The 22641-nt window shown below is 45.4% G+C and overlaps 1 protein-coding gene and 1 non-coding gene across 3 annotated transcripts in view; one reads left to right on the top strand and one right to left on the bottom strand.

Moving 5' to 3' along the window:
• Positions 1–1724: 1724 nt before the first annotated feature.
• CDS2 (CDP-diacylglycerol synthase 2) overlaps positions 1725–22641 on the bottom strand; it is a 60059-nt gene continuing 39142 nt past the window's right edge. Inside the window, exons 2-13 of one of the 2 annotated variants that reach the window (XM_007114706.2) lie at positions 17858–17994; positions 16482–16578; positions 15630–15727; positions 12857–12996; positions 11109–11167; positions 10383–10465; positions 8348–8435; positions 7769–7837; positions 6733–6885; positions 5114–5233; positions 4569–4672; positions 1725–4310 (exon numbers count right to left, since the gene is read on the bottom strand). In XM_007114706.2, the coding sequence (XP_007114768.1) occupies positions 4178–4310; positions 4569–4672; positions 5114–5233; positions 6733–6885; positions 7769–7837; positions 8348–8435; positions 10383–10465; positions 11109–11167; positions 12857–12996; positions 15630–15727; positions 16482–16578; positions 17858–17994 (1281 nt within the window). In that variant the 3' untranslated portion in view covers positions 1725–4177. The remainder of the gene's footprint in view (positions 4311–4568; positions 4673–5113; positions 5234–6732; positions 6886–7768; positions 7838–8347; positions 8436–10382; positions 10466–11108; positions 11168–12856; positions 12997–15629; positions 15728–16481; positions 16579–17857; positions 17995–22641) is intronic. The other variant, XM_028498811.2, reaches the window with a different exon arrangement.
• TRNAE-CUC (transfer RNA glutamic acid (anticodon CUC)) lies at positions 14695–14767 on the top strand. The gene has a single exon. It is a non-coding gene; the product is annotated as a tRNA-Glu (tRNA).

The following is a 22641-nucleotide window of genomic DNA, read 5'->3' as shown; positions in this document are numbered from 1 at the left end:
AGAGGAGGTGGCCTAGGAGAGCCAGTAAATTAGCCTCATTCATCACCACTTGGTCCAAGCCCAGCACCCTATGTAGGTCGTGCCACAAGGGCCCCCACCCAACAAGGGAAGACAAGTTAGGAAGTGGGAGCGGGTAATCTCTTTAAAAAGTGGAAGCTGGGTGACTGCGTGCATGGAAGGTGATCAAGGGAAAAGGAAGTTCGTTTTCACTAAGACAAGGACAGAATAACGAGGCTCTGCCCACGAACCAGACCCTCTCTTCAGGAAGCTGATCGTTTGTTCCAGCCGCTATTTCAGAGTCCCTGCTGACAAGCACAGTGAGAGTCGGCCCATGGTTTGTTGTCTTGCAATGTGTGTATGACAGTCACCTGGACACCCTTCTGTGGAAGAACAGCACCCTGGGCCTAAGGGAAACTTCCCACCCTGACTGTGGAAGAAAAGGAACCTAAGGGAAACTGCTCCCTCCCCACCCCACCCCTTCCTCAGCACATAATCACAACGCACAAGAAAGGTGGGCACAGACGAGAGTTACTCCCAAAGACAAAAGGCGATGGTGCCTAAGATATCAGTGACACAAGAAGTTTCAGAGGTGCCACATCTAGTACAGTAATGCAAATCTACTTCCTTGGAAACTGACCTTGGGCAGACTTCTTATGGAGCAAGGCCACTGCTGTCCAGTTTTCCAAGCAGTGATGCTCTTTGCCCTGAGTCAGTCACACACACTCCTGCCCCTGGCAATGTCAGCGATGCTCCTGAGTCTGCCAGGGGCTCACTGACAGCCTGAAGATGTGACCTTAAGGATACATTCGAATCAGCCTCCAGTTAACTCAGCAACTAGCTCATTTAAATCAAAGGGCCTGTTTAGTCTCCGTTAAAATATATTTTTGGAATTTTCTTATACAATGTAAGTTACAGGATAAAAAGCCCAGTGGGGAAAAAATAAATACCATAAAATGATTTCAGAGTCTACCTGTGTACGGCTAAGTTACATTTTGCCCCGTCTGAAAGAGACATTAATTTCAAACATACATTACAGAATTGTACAACACTAGAAGGAAATACATCTTAAATACAGTTAAACTATACCTACTAAAATGCTCAAATATGAAACAGGCAAGAAGTAATAAACATAAATAAGGCCCAGGCTGCCTTAGAGGGTTTCACTTTCAGAAGCAAAACATAAATGTGTACTTTTTCGATGCTGAGAGCAATCGAGAGGGTGGCACACGCACGCAAAGGGAAAAGGCGCGGGTGTCCTGCGAGCAGTCACGAGAACTCACCAGGCAGGACGCCCAGGCCCAGCCCCTGCAGATGCTCCCTCATTTCTTTTTCCATCAGCTCCTTATGTCACCAGGTAGGAGCTAACAGCAACTTAAGCTCCAAACGTGGCACACAGGTCGGGCCTCCGGAGCTTGCCGGAAGGAATACTGCGCTTTCCCAAAGGTGAGGAGGCCCGGGGATGATAAGTCCTTGTCCTGCTGGTGAGCACAACCACCACGTGACCCTGGGGAAGCGCCCCCCTGGCCCTCGGCTTCCTCATCAGCAAAGGGCTAATGCCTCTCACCTGAGGTACCTCAGAAGGCTGCTGTGAGAGTGTATAGGATTCAAATTGGAAAACAAAACAAAAATCTCTAAATCAGGACTGCACAATATGTATGAACATAATATCAAATGGGAAACATAAAACCATGCTGGGAGTTAGAAACTGAATCCACGACAAGGGAGGGCACACAATTTGTCACATTTTATTTCTCAAAAAAAAAAATGGATCTGAAGCAAGTTATGCCACTCATTAAGATCTGCACAGCTGTGTGTTACAAGTCTCTGGAAACTTGTCTGTTTGGTGAAAGATTTTCAATAAATGGGAGAAAGAAAAACAATGTGCTATACAGACACAAGGTGGCATCAGTCTCCTGGCTACTGACTACGAAATTCCCCTATTTCACCAGAAAGCAGGCACGGAATCAAAAGAAAACAAAATCCCAGCTGACCCTCGGGCTTTCTTGATGGCAGCTCTGTTGAGCTTCCAGCTGCCATTTCCCAGGACCCCCATCAGCAGCCACGTCCACAGGTATGTGCCAGGCTCCCTGATCCCAAAGGAAGACCTATTCAAAGGTGGCTCTCTGCTGCCCGGTCCCAGCTGAGACTCCCTGCTCCCAAGGATCCACCATCTACCCACAGTGGGGCACCACGAGACAAATGTGGCACCATTCCATCTCTGGTTTGGGGAACCAAGTTCATTCTGCAATCAGAAAACTAGATTTGTTACTAATCACCTCCACTCTTTAAGATTTATTGCTGAGGACAAGCATTTTAAGGACAAGTATTTAGAAAAGGCCTCTAAGTACTTGCTTTTTGGGTGCCCAGGACATGACTCAATACCTGCAGCAGCCTCTGGTACATGTACTTGTTCAGCCAGAATCATGGAATATGGGAATTAGAAGACAGCTCAGAAAATGAGGACCCACAGAATGATGTGTCTGTCCTACCTAGCATCATACAGCCAGCATTAAAACCCCATGCAAAAACACATTTTGTTTTTAAGGGGGCCTTGGACCTGAAAAAGAAAAGCCACGTACTGAACTGGAAATAAAAGTTCAGAAGAAAGAAGCTGTTGCACGTGGAAGGTCACACAGCGACTGTGAGCTGAGACATCAAGAGGGGTCTGGCCCGTGCTGGACGCTTCAGTGATCTGGGCTGGCTGTGAGCATCCACGGATGCTGTGAGGCTGAGATAAACAGAAACAAAGCAAAGCAGCACCAGCCAAGGTGCTGAAGCAAGCTGTTACACCCCCATTTGGCAATGAGAACCAATATGGCACAGAATAATGGAACACACTTGGCCACCAAGCTCTCTCTCCTATACCTCCTTGCTTATTGTCCTGACAAAGAACGTATATTCCAAAAATCAACCTCACTCCTCTAATTAAAAGGAAACAATAAATAAATCACAGTTGAAAAGAAAAAAGGTCCCCCTGTAAAATATAAACTACATTTAAACTGGTCACATTATACAACAAGTGTGCATTTAATCTTCAGAAGCTTCAAACCTCTAATTGGGTTGGGTTATGCAGAGTTGTAAGCAGGACTTTGTGGTTTCAGTGAAGAAGTCATGTACAATGGAAATCACTGTAAGAAGTAAGTGATTTTTAAAACACACACAGATACACACTTGCCTTAAGAGTTATACATATATATATTATATATATACACACACACACACACACAACACAGCAGCTACGTGGGTGGTCAGCAAGGCCAAGGGCATGGGCATGTGAAAGAGAAGCCCTCCGCTCCCTGTCAAATGGGGAAGCCCCCAGAAAGGATTCAGCAGCAACAAGTCTACAGCACAAACGTGAACGACATCATCCCTGAAAAGACCCAGTTAGCTGACTGCCCTATAGGAGCCACTTGAGCCTAAACCCTGTGGGAAAAGGCCCAATTACAGTATATCCTACTGCATACACTTGAAATAGTACAGTGTGGCTTTTCTCCAGACTATTAGAATTTTTCATGCTTTCTGAAAACAATAAAAACTGAAACCTTCTTTCAGTCTGTGATGAAGCGAGGTGAACCCATATCATAAAGCAGAGCTCATACTCCACAGGATTCGTGAACAGAATGCTTATCTGATTAATAAGTCTTCATCCCTCCAGCCTCAGGAGGCAACACTCCTGTAGCTCCAAGGCAGGAATTACTGAGAAGCCCAGGGAAAGCACTCCAGTAGTAAAGACATCCAAGCTGTGCATCTCTTCCCTGCTGGGGGTCAGCTACAAAGAGAGCTCGGGGCGGGGCTAAACTGGACGAACACAGATGAATGTCCACTCTGATCAAGCCCAGATATGGAAGCTCTAGCTTGGGAGCTAGAAGCACCAAGCAGGTGCTCCAGAGCTGGGCAACACTGTCTTCCAGGTTGTTAAAGACTTCGGTTTTAAAAACCCAAATGGTTTTACCCCCATGACTTCTTTCCAACTCAAAGCTGTAGGTTACTTACAACCCAAATCATAAGCACATAGACTGTACACACATTTTTTTTTTTAAATCCACAAATAAACAACACTGTAAAAAAAAAAAAAAAAAGACAGTGAGTTGAAGTCTTGTTTTTGTCCAGCTGGGCTTGCCCTGGAGCCCTGCCCCTCACTCAGCCCTGTTCCTGCTCTCCTGGCCCTGGGTGGTCCCTATTCGTCCTCTGTGGCAGCTGTCAGCATCCCCTTGTCAGTCAGGTGAGACTTGAGCATGTTGAAGATGTGGAGCTGCTGATCTGGCCTCAAGGTCAGGAACTGCTGAACCAGCTTACTCGGGTTAGGGCCCCTGGAAGAGGATGAAGAAACAGCACTGAGCAAAGCAGAGGCCAGGCAACTTCGAGGGCCTGATTATTCAAGTAGCTGTTCCCTCTCTGGATTCTCTACTAATGGAGGGTAGGGGTCCTCAAGGAATCCATAACTAATAGCAACTGAAAACTGCATTCACATTTGGTTTTTTTCACTCAAACTGAGAAGTAGCTAAAATTCTAGAATTTCACCACACTTAAAAATCCACTAACTTGGTTCAGATGGAAAGGTACTATACCTGATAAAACTGGCAATATACACATTGACAAAGGTGGCCATCAGATACTGGCAGTCAAAGCGATCCATGATGCCTCCATGGCCAGGAATGGTATTGGCAAAGTCCTGTTAGAGGAGGGGAAGGATTGATGAGCCTGGCCTCAGCCAAGTCAAAGCCTGGCTTATGGTCCCACCTCACTGTCCAGCTACTGTACTGAATAGCTGAGGGCAACAGATAGTGAAAAGTAAGTATTGATTCAAATGCTGAAGCTATAATAGTACACAATCTTATTAAATTACAAAATGTTTCTTTTGAAGAAAGAATATATTAACAAATATACTGAAAATCCAACCACTGAATTTTCTTAGAAACAATGTATCTTCCTTTAACCTACTTAAATTCCATGCATGGGTGAAGAAGAGCACACATTAATAATCAGGGTTCATAGCTTGGTATTTTGAAGGGGGTGGTGGCTGATGAGGTGGGACAGGAGGAGGAAGGAAGAAGACGGGTGAAAAGGGGCCCGGCTAGGAGACAATCAGAGGAACAGAAAAGGGTTTTCCTACTTTGATTTTAAAGGCTCGCTTGAATCCACTAGCGAAGAATCCTCCAAAGGGGCCAATGAGTGAAGCAAAAGTGGATAGGGCAATGCTGTGAATCTGGAAGGGGTACATCCGGACTGTTTTCTGAAAAGAATAAATGAAGTCAGTCGAGATGCCTGCAAGCCTAGGCTTATTACTTGTTAACATTAAAAAACAATCAACAACAACAACAAAACCACCTCTTTATGAAACTATTTCTCTCCCCCCCACCCCAAAAAAATTTAGGAAAAAGACTGGTTTGGGAGTTTTTGTTTGTTTTTGGTAAATCTCTAATATATGGCTTAATAGAGGACATTAAGGTATTACGCATTCAGTCTACAGCAATATGATGTTTTGCTTGAAGTGTATGAAGAAAATCTAGCCCTACAAGGATACGTTGTTGAAAAAAGGAAGAGTATTTTAGCACCGTCTTTTCAGATAATTATGGGTATTCTTCTCTGATACTACACCAGAATTTAAGCGGTAGTTTTCTAAAAATTTGGTGCAATGTGGAATCTGAAAGCCTATCAATGACTGTTTTGTACTCCTACATTAAAATCCATTGGTCTATCTTGCACTTTGAATGTATCGTTTACCCATGCATGACTGTGTAACACCATGCACTGGCCATTTCAAAAATACTGGTTCACTGAGTTACACAAATCTTTCAAATATAGACAAATTTTGCCATACAATGTCAAAACGTCATATGTTAAAATCACCACAGATCCCTCAGAAAAGCCTTTAAGTATTAAGAAGCTGTCAAACTTAACAGTGGCAGGTATACACTTTCCAAAACTCTAATTTGTACTTGAAAGCCAAATTATATCGTTGGTAACAACTACTGTCAGCTGTTTTTTTGAAGTGACAGGCTCACTTTGTTCCTTTTCAAGAAAAATGTCTGCCAAAAATCCAAATCTGAAAAATTATAGTCAGTTCTTTTCAAGTAAAAATTATGTCCCCATAAAAAAGCCGCTAGTTCAGCTCATAACTCAAGCAGGTGCACACGCAGTCTTCCTTTAGGTAAGCACTGTCCTGCAGCATTTAGCAGAAGCATTTTATGTATAATTTCCATTTTGGTACCAGAGCATTAGAAAGGTGTGTATTCAAGGGCCAAGATTTAATAAAATTAATCATTTTACTATTTCATCAAAGACACTCTTAAGGTGAGCTGGCTGAGTCTTCCTGTGAGTATGTGGCATAATAAATTCAATGACAGTCCAGTTTAGTGCCACTGCCTTCACTCATGCTAAGGTGCCAGCACTGCTTTTGCACCATCATGGCAAATGCTGACAAAGTGAAAAAGTGAAACTTTCTTCATTATGTTACGAAGAAAGTACAGACCCCCTGAGAGGACCTCAGGGTGCCCCAGGATCCAAAAGCACACTTTCAGAACCCTGGTCTTAATGATTTGAAGTGGGAGGAAATGTCTCCTCCTGTCCTCACCCTGAACTGACTTGAGCAATTCTCCAACCTGGGACTTACAAGCTTTGGGGAGGGAGGAAGCTAGTTATTTTTGAGGGAAGGCAGTGGTAGAGAGGGGGCTCTCTCTTTGTAGTCACTATCCAGTCAAGGATCATTCGCCCCATGTTAGTGGCACATACCCAGCCAATGACCGACTGGATCACCCCAGGAATGTTGTACTCCTGCAGACGAAACAGGTCCGAGGGCTCACAGTCCACAGTGAAGCTGTTGGTATCATTGTTGTACTCCACGGGGCAGACAAAGCATCTGTACCCAGACATCACATAGGACAGCTGAGGATGAGAACAGACAAAGGAGACAAGTTCCAGCCATCTTGCCTGGGCAGCACATGCCTGGTTCAACCAAGTCCCTCACAGTGCCTAGCACCCTAAGTGCAAGCTATGCACTAAATCAGAGGTTCATATTTCACCATATGTGTATTTTACCTGTATCTGGAAAAAAAAATGAAAAAGAGGCTGATGGCCCACTGAGGCCTCAATGTACTTGCTCCAACAACCAGGCCCTGAATAAACCCAGGAAAGACCTGAGGGAATTTGGGCAAAGAACTACAAGAAGTTTCACCCCATTGGGAGGAGCGATGGTCCATTTTTCTCAGGATCCCTTAATTCAAAATGGCAGGTGGTGAAGGGAGCGGTATAGTGAGAGGGAGACAACCAGGAGGGGAGGAGGCTGAAGAGCAGTAAGTAGGGAGTCAGCCCTGAAGGGCAGCTGGACAACTCTGAAAAGGGGAGAGACTGGCCTGAGGGTCAGAAGCAGCGAATCGTGCTCTAGAAAGGGCTGGGAGATCATTCCTCTCCAGGCAAGACACGCACAGGAGAAAATCTGGGTTAGAATGGCATATCCCACCTCACCTCTTACTCTCAGGCAAAATATCAAATGCCTGGACAAGAATGCCATCTCCTGAGTGTTGCCAGGCCTCAGCATGAGAGGAGTACAAGGTGTGCACGGCCCCCACTCCTCTACTGCTTAAAAACTGGCAGAAAAAGGACAGCTGGCACTGCCCATGCCATGTTCATGCTCCGCTACAGGGCAAGTTTGCCATTCAGCAGGACAGAGTCCTTGGCCTCGGGGGACATGCTCACTAGCCGTGGATGGGCTTTGAAGGTGGGTGGGAGGCCTCTGCCCATCCCCCACCCAGCTGGGAGCACCACCTACCAGAAGGCCAAATACCACAGTAGCAAAGCAGCCCCCAATGAAGCCTTCCCAGGTCTTCTTCGGGGACAGCTGTGGACAGAGAGCAAGTTCTTAAAAAAAAGCATTTTGATAACTCTAGCTTTGGGAATAATGATTAACTGTTAAAAGTCTTTCTACTATTAAAAAAACTCATTCAATTAAACCACCTCACCTTCTAAAATACCCCATACTTGGTTTCCTTGTTCCCTGCCTGATAGCCCTCAGTTTCCTTTCTGTTTCAATTGGCCAAATAATTTAATTATATTATAAAACAGCAAACTAATTAAATGATAACACTCAAATTCAGATCAAAGCCACAAAAGTGTGCCTATGCCGTCTATAAAAATATTTTCCCTATTAGCTCTTTTTTTTCCCTATGAGTAGTTGTCAAGTCTTCCTCTGGCTTTTCTCTTGAAGCTAATATATTACTAGCCTTTCATCAGGATGACATAAAGATGTACACACCAGCTAGATCTCTTCTGTCTCCCAAGCTGATCCACTCATATTGAAAGCACCACCCTCCCCTCACGGTGATGGTCCATGTTAGGGTGATCCACTTACCTTGATGAGTGGGGTCCGACCAAAGAAGAAGCCAAACATATAGGCCATGATGTCGTTACAGATCACACAAGAAATGGGGACAATGAACCTAGGAAATAAACCAAAGTAAGAATCAACGCTACCAAGATGATAATACCTCAAAAGTCCACAAAACAATGCCATTCATAAATGTCAGTACCAGAATAACCCATACAGTACTTATTAACCATTAAGGAATAAGTTTAAAAGAAATAAAATGCCACATAAGCCATACCTAGTACCCAGCACATAGCAGCATTCAAATGTTTACTGAATGACTACTGAATAAATGGAGGTGGTATTCTATAAAATGTCATTTGTTCTTTTTTCATTATAAAGTAATACAAAAATTTAAAGTGTAAAAAGAAAAAATAAAAAGTTGCCTTGTTTCCCCTATCCCCATCTCCATTCTCCAAAATAACTTTTAATCATTTCTGACTTTTCTTCTTCTAGTAGTTACCTCCACAATCCTAAGTAATACATTTATTATCTATTTCATAATTTACCTTTTTTTTTTCTTACTGTTTATTACTAGCTCTAGTGAGCGCAACTTTTCCCCAGGACTACACTGAGAGCAAGACCAAGTACACACACAGCCAGACTTCTTCTCTGCCTCGTTCTGCGGGTCTGGTCACCCCACCATGAGAAAAAAGTGACAGTTTCCAAACTTGGACCATCTCTCTTCTCACTTTCTGCTGACAGTCACTTTTTTCAAATTTCCTCTATTACAGTTTAACATAACATACATAAATCCCAGCCCCTCAACTACAGGCAATATTTTCTGACTTCCTGCTTGTTAAGGTAGGGATTTAGAGCACCTGTATCCACCCAACCACCCATAGTATTTACTTGGTTGAGGCTTCTAGCAACATTCTCTGCTCTACACCTATAATTAAGTCTTGAAGGTTCAGTCTAAAAACCAATAACTAGAGATTTTAATATGATTCACTCTAGAACCAAGTGGTATGTCTAGCCCTAAAGATGAGAACTTAGCATGAGTCCCTCTTTAGAATTACTTAACACCACTCTGAAAGAGAGGGAGAGTACATCTCCTCAGGCCATTATCATTATTTTAAACATAATAATGCCCTAAGGTGAACATTTAGATGAGCTAGTCTCTGTTCTAAGCACTTTACATATTTTTACTAATTTATTCCTCAGGCAGTGGGTATTACTGTACCTTCACCCTGAGAACAGGAAACAGAGGCACAGTTTGGGATCTTAATCACAGTACTTTATCACCTCATATACATGAGGATATGCCTTCACATTTTCACTAAAAGCATAGCTTCTTCAGTCAGCCTACTGATTTCTATCAATGGTGACAGATTTCCTGCTGAAACCATTGCATTTGTGGAATAAAATCTACTAAGTATATCATTCTTTTGACACATTGCCAGATTCCATTCGCTAATAGTTTATTTAGAATAGTATATCTATAATGATAAAAGAAATCAGTTTATCATTCTTGTTTCTCCCTCCCTATGCTTTTATCAGCTTTAATATTAAGGGGTGGATAAAACTCTACTGCTATCATTGGTCATTTTTTCCAGGTGTGGATTCTTATGCAATTTTCAAAGTTCTTTTATAGTTACTGATCTATTCAAGTTTTCTTCTTCGTGATTTTTACTCGGTGACCTCTTGTCAGGAAATCATGATTTTTTCTTCTAGATTTTCAAATTTGTTGCCATATAGTTACATTGCCTTTGATTCTTTAAATATCCCTACACCTGTTGGTCTAGAACAGTGCTTCTCAAAGTGTAGGTCCCAACCAGCAGCATCAGCATCACCTGGGAATGTACTAGAAATTCAAGTTCTCAGGCCCCACCCCATAGCTACTGAAGCAGAAACTCAGGAGTGGGGGGGCCCAGCAACCTGTGTTGCAACTAGGCCTGCAGGAGATTCTGATGTAGCTCAGGTGAGAACCTCTGGCTTAGACAGTTCATCAGGGTTTCTCAGCCCACCTATACGAGAACACCCACAAAATAAAAGGAAAAATCCCCCCAACATCACTCACCAGATCATTCCTTCAAACAGGTTGTGGATAACAAGATGTGACTGGGTTACAACAATCAGTAATGTTACATGGGTCCAGCCAAACTGCAAAAGAAGATAAAGGATAAACTTTACCTAACAGTTTAGCTTGAAAGGAACTTCAAATAACCATTAAAACCAAATAGAAAATTGCTTAGAAACAGGTAGGAAAGATATCTGCTTCTGTACCTGTCTTACAGGAAGTGAAAAAGGTATAGAACAGGCCTCTGGGAAGAACTATGTTCTCCAGCTACAGTTGCCATCAAAAGGAGGGCCCATATGGCCCACTAGTTAGTCCTTCTATGCTCCAAAAGCCTGGGTACTTCTCATTTTCTTAGTAAGCATTTACTGAGTGCTTAGGACACTCAGAGAGGGGATGTTTTTAGGTAGAGGGAGTGATACAGCAGGCAAGATATCTATGGGCAATACCTAAAGCTTCACCTTGAGCCTTACCTGGAGGCCACCCTCAGGTCCAGAGGGCAAAGACTACTTAGGGTGTAAATTACATAACAGTGATTGGGTCTAGGTGGATAAAGAGCCACCAAACTTCACTGGGGATGCCTCCTTCATCCTCTAGGTTCCAGATGCATAAGAACAGACTGCATTCCAGGGTTTTGATTTATCACAGAAAGGATGAGAAGCCTGTGGAGTTTCCACAGAATTTCACTTATGCCAAGAATTTTGACACTGACGCGCAAATTTCCCTTACCATGTAGAACTGCAATCGATAATGCTTCTTGACCAGACTCAGCACAAACATGCAGAATCCTAGTTTGAGGAAGAGGAGGAGAAAGGGCAAAATGAATCACATTCTGCATTTGTCTTTGTCCTAGTCATTTCCTTTAGCTGTGTTAAGCAGTCCTTTGCTAATTTCCTGGCAGCAGTTAACCAGGGCACAAATTCATAGCTCGAGGGAATAAAACCAGATAAGCAGTCAGAAGGAAAAATGACTACTTCAAGACAATTAAAGGAAGGTAATATTTTAAATTTTGCAGACTACACTCAACTTAGGACACTGTTCACCAGATAGAAATGTTTTGATCCTAGAGCAGGGGCTGACAACAGTCAGGCCAGCTGCCTGTTTTTATAAACAAACTTTTATTAGAACACAACCATACCTATTTGTTTACATATTGTCCAGGGTTCCTTTTGTGCTACAATGGCAGAACTGAGGAGCTGCAACAGAGACCCTATAGCCCCCAAAGCCTATAATATTTATTATCTGGACCTTTTAAGAAAAAGTTTGCCAACCTCTGTCCTAAAGAACAGGCAGAAGGGGGATCCACCTGGTATGGGGCCAAGGCCATCCTTGAATCTCTCTCCTACTGACCCATATGACCAAACTCTCCAGGAAGAAAAGGGATTTTACCCATAAGTGTGCTGCATCCCTCAAAAGCAGCCCTGCCCAGAAGAGAGCACATCACTATTCAAGACCCCTGGCCTCCCTTTGTGGGGCTGCTCCCAGGCTCTGAGGCATGCTCTCTATCCTCAACACAGCAGACCTCTCGGAAGTGGACTTCATATTTTAATAGCCAGGTGTCATTCACAGAGCCAAGTACTGCCATCAAGCTGATGAACAACAGGTAAGACTGAAACTTATTAGGTAAGAACAAATTTCTCATATGCCTCAAACTGGCTTTGAGGGTAACTATGAAGAACGCATTACTAGCATTACTGTACAGGCTTAACTGAGCTTAGATTGACAGAGAGCTTTACTGTTTGTCAAGTTGCAATGTATCTGATCAAATCCTCACAGTAATGTTCCTGTTTTAGCTTTAGATTACAGAAGAGCTAACTGAGATTCAAAGAGTAAGCTCCTGGCTCCTTTGAAGTCACAGGTCTTTTTAAACCCAAATCAATAAAATTTCTAATACACTGCAATGTCCCTTTTTTTAAAATTAATTTTTATTGGAGTATAGTTGATTTACAATGTGTGTTAGTTTCTGCTGTACAGCAAAGTGAATCAGTTATACATATATCCACTCTTTTTTAGATGCTATTCCCATATAGGTCATTACATAGTACTGAATAGAGTTCCCTGTGCTATACAGCAGGTTCTTGTTAGTTATCTATTTTATTATATATAGTAGTGTATATGTCAGTGCAATGTCCCTTTTTATACACAAGTTCCCCGGGTGGTTTTTGTTTCAGTCACACTGCAGAATCTCTGCCAAGAGGACAGTCAGGACACGACCATGCTATGCAGTCCTCCAACACAGGCTGGAACACAAGGACAGGTGGCACAAACTCAGCCTCCACAACCACACAAGCCCCTTGGTCTCATTTCTCTTAGTAAAGAGCTGCTACAGCTCACGTAAGGCAGAATCCTTAGCTCTGCTCCCCTAAGTGGTCAGAGTTAATGTCATCAAAACCTTACATTGACCAAGAAATGCCCCAACTCAGCAGACATGCAAAAACAAGACATACACAACAACTGGTGAGCTGCTTGACGCATACCTGTTAGATAGAGAGTAAAGGAAATGAATCGGTGGTATTTACTGAGAATCCGCAAAGGTTCCTCTCTCTGGACCAGAGTGAAGAAGTAATCTGTCACTGTTTCGCCATAGAAGAAATAATTTACACACAGTAGAAAGTACCTGTAAAAGAATACAGGTCACTGTCAAGGGGAGTACATGTGGCCTCTCCTTTAAAGCGAGGCTGTTAGAAAGCCTTGAGGACCAGAGGTCCACCTGACCGCCGAGACCCCCAGGGGCAGCTCACACAGGGACAAGCAGACCACCATTCCCTGTTCTCTGGTAACACTGCAGGTGAGACGTTTATCTAGAAATCTGTGGCTTTCATTCGCTCTCCATTTATCATAAACTTGGGACTCAAGTTTTTGCCCCTTCTGTAGCATTACCAAGCCTAACTTAACACTCAAACCGTAAGACAACCCTCTGAAAGGCACCCCATCCTGCCTCCGCAGCCTTACATCCACTCTTTCTGACACAAACCTTGCACACCTATCAAAATGGACTTCTCTGGCTTTGCCACCTGTCTGCTTGGTTCCCTTCTTTTCCTCTTCGCTTACCCAGTTTAGCACTCATTGCTCAAATACCGTTTTCTTCATAAAAACCTTGCATGACCTAACATGATATCTGCCTCCCCTGCATTTATTTCTATAGTACAAAGTATTTGCTCCTTCCACTAAGCAATTAATTATGCTTCAGACTGTCTTCCTCTCTGATGCCTGGCTTTGACACACAAACCTTTCACTAGCACTAACTCTTCATTTGTCTATAACCTCTCTCCTCTACTGGAAGGAGCTCTGAGGAGGGAGAAGACATGGCTCATATACCTTTGCGGCCTCACTGGTGTTTCTGAGTATGGGAACCAGCAGCCCCACTCTAAACACTCAAAAAGGATCCAGACAGAGAAGAGAGGGGAGAGCGTCTCGCTTCCATTTTTTCTTTTTTTTTTTTAAGATGTTGGGGGTAGGAGTTTATTAATTTTATTTATTTATTTTTGCTGTGTTGGGTCTTCGTTTCTGTGCGAGGGCTTTCTCTAGTTGTGGCAAGCGGGGGCCACTCTTCATCGCGGTGCACGGGCCTATCACTATCGCGGCCTCTCGTTGCGGAGCACAGCCTCCAGACGCACAGGCTCAGTAGTTGTGGCTCACGGGCCTAGTTGCTCCGCGGCATGTGGGATCCTCCCAGACCAGGGCTCGAACCCGTGTCCCCTGCATTAGCAGGCAGATTCTCAACCACTGCGCCACCAGGGAAGCCCTCTTTTTTTTTTTAAATTGTGGAAGTTCAAGAACTCCCATACTGGGTTTGTTTTCTGTTATGTGAAAAACACTTCCTTTGTACAGTGACCAGAGTCAGGGGTCAGACATCCTGAGTATGTTAACAAAATTCATAACATTGCTTTCCAGCTATAGAAGACCCACAAGAGAGACCTACATCTTAACCCAGGTGGCAAGCACAGGCCCTGTGGAGACTGCGAGGCAGCTTGTGCTGCTGGATGACGAGGAAGCATCTCTCAGAAGGATGTGTCCAGGTCAAGTCCAAGCACATCAACTCCCTTGGCCATAACCAAGTTGCTGGGGCCCAAAACACTACTCTCCGGCCTGGTAAGTAATGAAATCAGTGCCCGAGACCCAGCACAGCAGGGTGAGAAGAGCCTGTATTTGCCCCAAGTCTTCTCAGGACTATGCAGTGCTCTGCTCACATGTCACCACCTGAGAAGAGTGTGGTCAATACAGCAGAGAGTTTCAGATCAGGAAGGCGTCTCGGACATCATCTGCACTATGGGTTTTGATCCTGTTTTTGCTTCAAGACAGCCAAGCCCGGAATTCCCTGGTGGTCCAGCGGTTAGGACTCTGCGCTCTCACTGCCGAGGGCCCAGGTTCAATCCCTGGTCAGGGAACTAAGATCTTGCATGCAGCGTGGCGTGGCCAAAAAAAAAAAAAAAAAAAAAAAAAAAACCCAAGCCCCTTTCTAGGAGGAGAAAGCAGAGCTCCTCTGAGGAGCCCAGATCCCCTGCACTCAGTCTCACTCCTGCCCACTGGCACCCAAGGAGTCTCTGAGGAACTAGGGCTCCAAAACCACAGTTTCCAGCGGTTAGGACTCTGCGCTCTCACTGCCGAGGGCCCAGGTTCAATCCCTGGTCAGGGAACTAAGATCTTGCATGCAGCGTGGCGTGGCCAAAAAAAAAAAAAAAAAAAAAAAAAACCCAAGCCCCTTTCTAGGAGGAGAAAGCAGAGCTCCTCTGAGGAGCCCAGATCCCCTGCACTCAGTCTCACTCCTGCCCACTGGCACCCAAGGAGTCTCTGAGGAACTAGGGCTCCAAAACCACAGTTTGAAAAGCACTGACTAAGTCTCAACCATCTGTTTTAAGGATGAGGAAGTCAAGTTCCAGAGACAGCAACACCAGCACTGACAACTCCCAGATGACTCTTGTGGGATGCTGAGATACTAGAGCATGAAAACTGTACTGATCTAGAAAAGAAGGGCCATTGTGCAGAGTCTAAGGAATCCAAATACTGATGCAAACACGGTCACAGATGCAGCTGGTCTGGTTTCTTCTGAGGAAGAGTCCAGACTCAGGGTAACTACTCAAACGCTCCTCACAGGCCAACCATACAGTCCAGCCTATGCAATACTTGGGTCTCAAAGGCGCTGTGAAGGTCCATGGCCATCACGGCCTCCCTCCCACCATGACTGTAAATACCTACCAAAGAACACTTGTCCAAATCTGTTAAGGGTTTCTGTGGGGCTAAAGAGCTTACCAGCTGAGGGTTCTGAACCAGGGCAGGTCATAGGAGTGGTAGACATTGTAGCCAATAGTGATAATCTCATGGAAACACTTAATCTGAACACACATCACCTGCAGGACACAAAATAATTAGAACACTTGTCAACTCCCCAATTCTTATGATCTTTGGAAACAGAAACCAACAGGTCATGGGCCTTCAAGAAAAACCAATGTATTTAAGAACAATGTCGGTCCTTCAGTGATTCTGCTCTCCTCCTTTCTCTCTCACACCACCCCACAGGGTAGTGAGGCCCTTTAAGTCACACAGAGTAGATGCAATTTCTCACAATAAATATATGCTTCTGAAACTTCAATTAACTTTTTATTGTAGAACACCCCCCCACCTCGGGACTCAGTATCTTGCATTCCTGACTTTGAATAGAAATACGTACTTGAAAAGTCCCAACTGTTCTGCTCAGCACTCATCTGTTAGTCATCTGACCCTGTCCATGACAGTGGGAAGACTAACAGCAAAGTACTGTGGACTGGGATTTCTTAACAAAAAAGTCCTAAACCTAGGAGGAAGACTCCAAGAAAACACGAAACAAAACCAAGAGTCACACAGAATCGTAGCCAGGGTCCCAGTTTGATCAAAGAGGTGAAGTAATAAAATCAAATTTTAAAGTGATCTTTAATTCACACACAAATGGCCCTCAGTTGGCTGCTGGAAGGTGAGAAAGCACAGCTATTCTAAGGCAGATGTGGTCTGAAGAGCCTGGACCCCAAGTGATTCCCAGAACCAACCCAACACCTGGCACTTAAAATGACCAGTCCTGCAGGGAAAAGTGAAGGCAAAACTATAAAACAGCATATAAATGGCACTTACAATCATCATTAAAACCATTGGTCCCAGGTAAATGATGATGAAGAAAAATGCAATCATGGCCAAAGTCAAGATGCCTCTCACCCACCAGTTCTTCCATCTAAGTTAGAGAGGAGGGGAAGGAGAAAACATGTCAGGAGCCCAGAAAGAACTGAGGCACAAACCCAAGGGGGATGGTTCTTCCTGGGTTGAGAGGGCCCTGAGGTCAATCCTTTCCACGAGTATGTCCTTCACCTTGACAGAGGCAGTAGCCCAGGAGCCACATGCTGGGAGGAGCAGGGCTGCCAGAGCCATCACGTCATCCACGCTAAACTCAGCAAGTGCTCCAAGGTCCGCAGGAAAACACACCCAGCTTGTGTCTTAACGAAGGAATCAGGCAAAAGACCCAAGGGAACAATGCCCTCTACTTCTGTATCTACTTGGATGGCTTCTATGGGCTTCTCTATCTGAGGAAAAAACTATGAACATTTTTCCTGCAGCAGAATCCTACATTGCTCTGACCCTGCATCACTATGGTGATAACAGTATCAAACACAGTGGTAATAACAGCTATCATACGTATGTACATGGCACTTCTATAAGGACTTTACATGTATTAATTGATTCAACCCTCAACACTACTAGCTTTTACAACAGATGAAGAAAGGGATGCACAGTTCATAAACCTGTGAAGTGTTTAAGCTGAGATTTGAATCCTGGGAGTCTGTCTGGCTCCAGAACCCATACCCTTAACCACTGCACAGTACAGCCTTTCAAAGGGACAAATGTGCGGGAGGCATGCCCAGGAACACTCTTAGATAATGTTTTGGGGTCTTAGAGTTTGCCTTTTTAATCTGCCCACGCAGCTGGTATCGGAAGGACCAGAATCTCAAGGGACCAAAATTTTAACCCTGAATTCACCCAAGTTGAGATGTTTCTCAATTCTTATAGAAAAATTTAAGGAATGTCCACAATGTATGTGTGTGAGAGAGGGAAAACTGAACTCTTAACTAGAAACTTGGGCTCCTCAGTGTAAAGCAACCTGCCCATTAGTCACAAGGATCATTCATCTTCATGTGCTGTGTCAGTGACCACCCCCATGTCCACACGTTCCTCCTCCTTAGACAGCACCTCCCAGACAGCCTAGAGCACTCTTCAAGGCCAGATCCATCCAGGCGGCGCTCGTAGTCACTGTTAAGCACTAGATGATACTCAATGGAACCCTAGGCAAAGGCAGGGGAGACTGTGGCCAATGAAAGTGGGCAGGCCTGCACCTCACACTCTAACAGATGTGGGCTCCTACTATAAGACTGTGGGCTCTCTAAGGGCTTCAGGTCTTCCATGGCACTTGGAGACAGTGCAAGCCCCCAGCAAGCACTTGCATCATTAAGCCAAGCTACCTTGAAGACAAGTTGGAAAGGGCCCTGTTGAGGACCTCTGGGGTATCGTCTACAGAGGTTGGTAGGGTGACAGCTTCCACTCGGCTCTCACTGTCCGATGCAGTCTCTCCATCTGCCTTTGCTTCTGCCTCCGACTCCTACATAGCAGAAAAACAGAAGAGGAAAAGGTCACAAGCGCTGAGTAGGATACTGGGTGTAGACATCCAAAAAGACCCATCCACCTTTGAGAAGCCCTCTCCATCAACACCTAAGTCACACAGGGAGCAGCCCCTGCTCTGTCACAAGCTATGGACTCTCAGAACCACCAAGACAGGCTGGGCTCTCTCAGGGAAAGCTGGGTGTTCAGGCTATTGTCCCCCACAACAGGGCTCCCCAAAGTCCATGGTGTTACTTCCAGACTTCACAAGAACACCCCATAAGGAGGCCAGCCCCACTCAGTGTGGAAGCTCTATGGGACCACTAACTCGAGGCACTGCTTCACCAGGACTGGTGTGCACCACTGCCCTCTTCCTGCCACCAGGCCTGGGCATCAGCAGACACTTCGATGTCACTCACAGAGTTGCCACCAGGCCCCAGCCACATAAGGAAATGCTCGCAGGAACTCAACCTGCTCCCCAGCCTGTGTGAAGGGACCAGAGCCATGCCAACAACAGGTTCTCCATCCAAAGTACCATGGAGCAGGCTGCTCTGCATCCTAGGGACCATCCTTCTACTCAGAGCTTTTATTTCTTAGGAGAATTTAGAATAGCTGCTGTGAAAAGAGGTACAGGAGAAATCAAATCACTTGGAATCAGAGTAACAATACTACACAGTATTTGAATAGCCCTTCACAGTTTTGAGAGCATCTCCCACACCTGTGAACATCTGAGGAGCTCTGGGAGGAAGGGAAGGAAGACAGAAAGATCCCTGTTTACAAATGAAGAAACAAGGTCTCTGAGAAATTTGATGGCTGGCCCCAAATCTCCTACTAACCAGGTCTCTGACTTCAGTGTGTTCATCCCACTAGATTTCCTTTTAAGCAACTCAGAATCCATTTTATTCTTCAGTAAGAGATTCAGAATAAAGTAAACTGAAAATGGCAAAAGGATGTTTCACCAAAGTGTCAAAGATTTCATTACATACATGTGCAAACAAAAAAACAGTTATATCTTTCTTCAAATTGGACAATTTGAATTTCCCTGATGACTAATAAATATATGAAACTGAGGATCCTTTCACATGTTTCTTGGCCATTTGGATATTGTCTTCTGTGAAGTGTCTGTCAAGTCATTGGCCAGTTTTCTACTGTTTTCTTGCTTTCCTTTTTATTGATTTGTAGGAGTTTTTTTTAATATGTTCCAGATTTAAGTACTTTGTGTCACTAACCTGTTCCTCCAGCCTTCTCTAACCCCCACGCCCCACCTCAGTCCTTCCCTCTCCTACAATCAGACCTTCTCCCTCCGGCTCAGCAGTTGCCACAACGGGGACTTGGTGGGAGATTTTATAATTGTCTTCTGCCCCAACTGACCATAAGGTCCCTAAAGACAAGGATTATAACACCTTTTTCTCAGGATATCCTCATGCCTGGCACACAGATACTTACATAAAATACTTACAAATATATGGAAGGATGGTGGGAGGAAGAGAGGAATTAATACCAGGTGTGGTAAAGCTGCCCCTGCCCTCACAGAGACAGCTGTTTCTAAATTAACTTACAACTGTGATAACACCACAAAACAGAGGTTTTAACTACTGCAGAACTGCTGATACAGAGACAGCAGGCTTTGGTAAAGAACTTATGGAGGCACTTTGCTGTACAGCAGAAATTAACACAACATTGTAAATCAACTATACTTCAATTCAAAAAAAAGAAAGAACTTATGGAGGTGGCCTCATCTGTAGGATCTGAGGGGAAAAGCCACAACTTCCGATGATGGGGTCAATGTTCCTTCCTCCACCACGCTTAGCCAGTGGCTCTGGACAAGTCACCCAAGTGTTGTACTCTGCTTCCTCACCTAATAAAAGGAGTCCAGAAAGGACCCTCCTTATCTGGTAGGGGTTCCCTAGAAAGATTTAACCAAACCCCCACCCAGAGCTGTGTCCTATTCCACTGCCCCACAAGGTTCTAAAATGCGTGGATAATGTGGGATTATCCCTCTCTGATGAGACTGCGTGAAGACTGAGGCATTTGGAACAGCTTTCCATTCTTCGTGTTAACATTATCATCCTCTCCCCATCAGCTACCATCAGGAATATGAGGTAATGATGCTGTGGGATTATCTAGATTTGACCCCTAAACCAAGGGGCTTCAAAATGCAAGTACCAGAGCCCCACCAAGGCTTCCCACAGATGTTCTCCAGGAGTATCTAGAAGCCACAGGGACTGAGGTGAGCACAGCAGGCAAGAGGACACAGGCACGCGTGCATGCACACACGCAAGCCCTAGCACAGTTTATTTTTAACTTATCCATCCTGTTGTCAAGGAAACTCACAAAGGCTGCTGGTTCCCCAGGCTAGGAAGGGCAGGAAGGAACCCAGGCAGAGCCCCTGCAGGGGAGGGGCAGGGAGCTCCGGCTCGGTACTAAGTCTCTGGACTTTGCAGGCCCTTTTACGAACGTTAGCCCAGATATCGCCATATCCGACTCCTCTCCTTCCTTGCTAGGAAGAAGTGCAGTGAAGAGAGGTATCCTGAAGCAGAACGTAGTAAACGGACAGAGAGAAATGTTACAAAGATGCTGTGACTGTTGTTACTGTCAAGATATCAGGGGGCCTGGGATGAACAGCTAAGAAATGAAGTAAATGCCCTAAAGAAACAAGCCTGAAGGAGATTAACTTTCCAGGTGTCACCTGACTGTAAGCAAGTAACTCACTCCAGGGTCCTAAATAAGCATCCTCAGAGCCCTTAACTGAAGGTCTCCTCAGAGCAGGAGACAAACACCTAGACAGACAGCCACTCTCCCACAAGCTGAAACACAGCCAAAAAAGGCAGAAGGGCAAATTCCTGTGCGGGAGGAAAGAGCACAGCCTGGGAAGATATGGATCAGGGTGGGGCAAGCCAGCTCTCCGGGCTCCAGGTGGAGATGTCGAGAAAGCGGGGCAAGGAACAGAAACCTTGGAGAACCTGGAATCCTGCGGTGTTCTGGCTCCTCCCCATGCACGGGCAGGGCCTTCCACGTGGGCTGCTCATGCCTGAGTGAGGAGGCGAATGCTGGCGGCAGCTTCCATAGTGGGCCCAGAGGAGGCAGAAACCTAGAGCCCAAGCTTTCACCCAGGAGAAAGTGGCACATGCAGGACCAAGAGTCAGAGATGTCAAGCGCTTCACTGGTTTGCTCCTCCAAGGGATGGTGAGACAGGCAGACGCCAAGGAAGACTTTCTGCAGGAGGCGGCGGCGGTGGCAGCCAGTCAAATCCCAGCCCTGGTGCTCATGACACTCAGCACAGGCCTCCAGGCTCTGGTCTTACCACTGGGGAAAAGCCCCCGCCCCCCACCTCAGATGGTTGCTGGGATGATCAAATGCAACATCAGTGAAAGTCTATTAAAACTATAAAGGGACTGAATAGCAACAGGCACCTGCTGCACCCACAGCCACACCCAGCCCCCAGGAGGATGACCATGGCACACAGGACAGAAGCCCAAGAACCCTAAACACCTACCCCAGGCAACCTGGGCACCCTTCCCAAGGAGGGTAGAGTGGTGAAAGAATGGTGGTTATCAGGCTTTGCTGGGGCCCTGGGCTAATCAATTCTGTGAGCTCAGCATCTGCCTGCCTTGCTTCCTCTTTCCTGTTTTCCATTCATCCAACAGGCGGCGCCAACTCAAAAATGATCCACTTCTCAAAGCTCCCATGGAAGGTGGAGGTCTGAGACACAGGCAGCAGTACACAGCAGTGCTCCCTGACATGGGATGTGTATAGCACAGTCCACTGAGGTGTGGGAGGAAATATTAGGACTTATTTCTATTTGGCTCATTCAGCTTTCCTTTCCTGTGCATGCTTTATAAGGGACCTATCAGCACAGGTATATAACTGAGTGAGTCTGTGCAAGCTGGGGCACATGGTAAAAGCATCACATACATGTTGAACATGGTGGTGTGTCAGTGACTGTGGTCTTCTTGATTCCCACTGCACTGAGCAGTGCCTGGAACATAGCAGGCACCCGAAGATTTGTTGGACAAATGAGTTAATTAATTCTACTTAACCTACCATGGACCAAAGTGTCTGTTTGCACTGAGCATATGACAGAGCCCACTTGTATTTCCAGCTCGTGTGGCCCTTGCAGCAGGGCCAGACTAGTGCCCACCCTCATCCCCTCTCCCTGCTGACTGGAGGGTCTGAGGACCCAGCTCAGTAGCTCTGGGGCCAGAACACAGTGGCGGGGAAAGGCTGCCTTGCTGCTTCAAGCTGTCTCAGCACGGCTCCCAGGCATCCCCTCCTCCTTCCTTTCTTTCTTTTCAACCCAAAGGCCCAGATCAGAGGCTGAGTAGGGCAGACCCTATCTCTCAGATTCTCTCTCAATCACCGCCCATCCTCCCACAGTCCAGCAGCCATTTCTCAAGGGGGTTGTGGTGCTGGTGTAAACAGGAAACAAGAGCATTGCTTTAAAAGGAAAACAAAAAAAGTTCTCTCAGGCCTCCTTCCTTCTGGTTCACTAAGACTCTATAGGGAAAGGCAGAAGCACTTCAGGTGAGGGACACATGGAGAGTCTTGGGTACCAAGGGCTCAGGTTAAGACCTGTCAACATTCTTAGAGAAACTCATGCCTGAAAGGCTTCCCCTACCAGCCTTCCAGGGTCCCTCAACCTCCTACA

Source organism: Physeter macrocephalus, chromosome 14, assembly GCF_002837175.3.
Source record: "Physeter macrocephalus isolate SW-GA chromosome 14, ASM283717v5, whole genome shotgun sequence".
Taxonomy (NCBI): domain Eukaryota; kingdom Metazoa; phylum Chordata; class Mammalia; order Artiodactyla; family Physeteridae; genus Physeter; species Physeter macrocephalus.
This window is presented reverse-complemented; position numbering and strand designations above follow the sequence as displayed.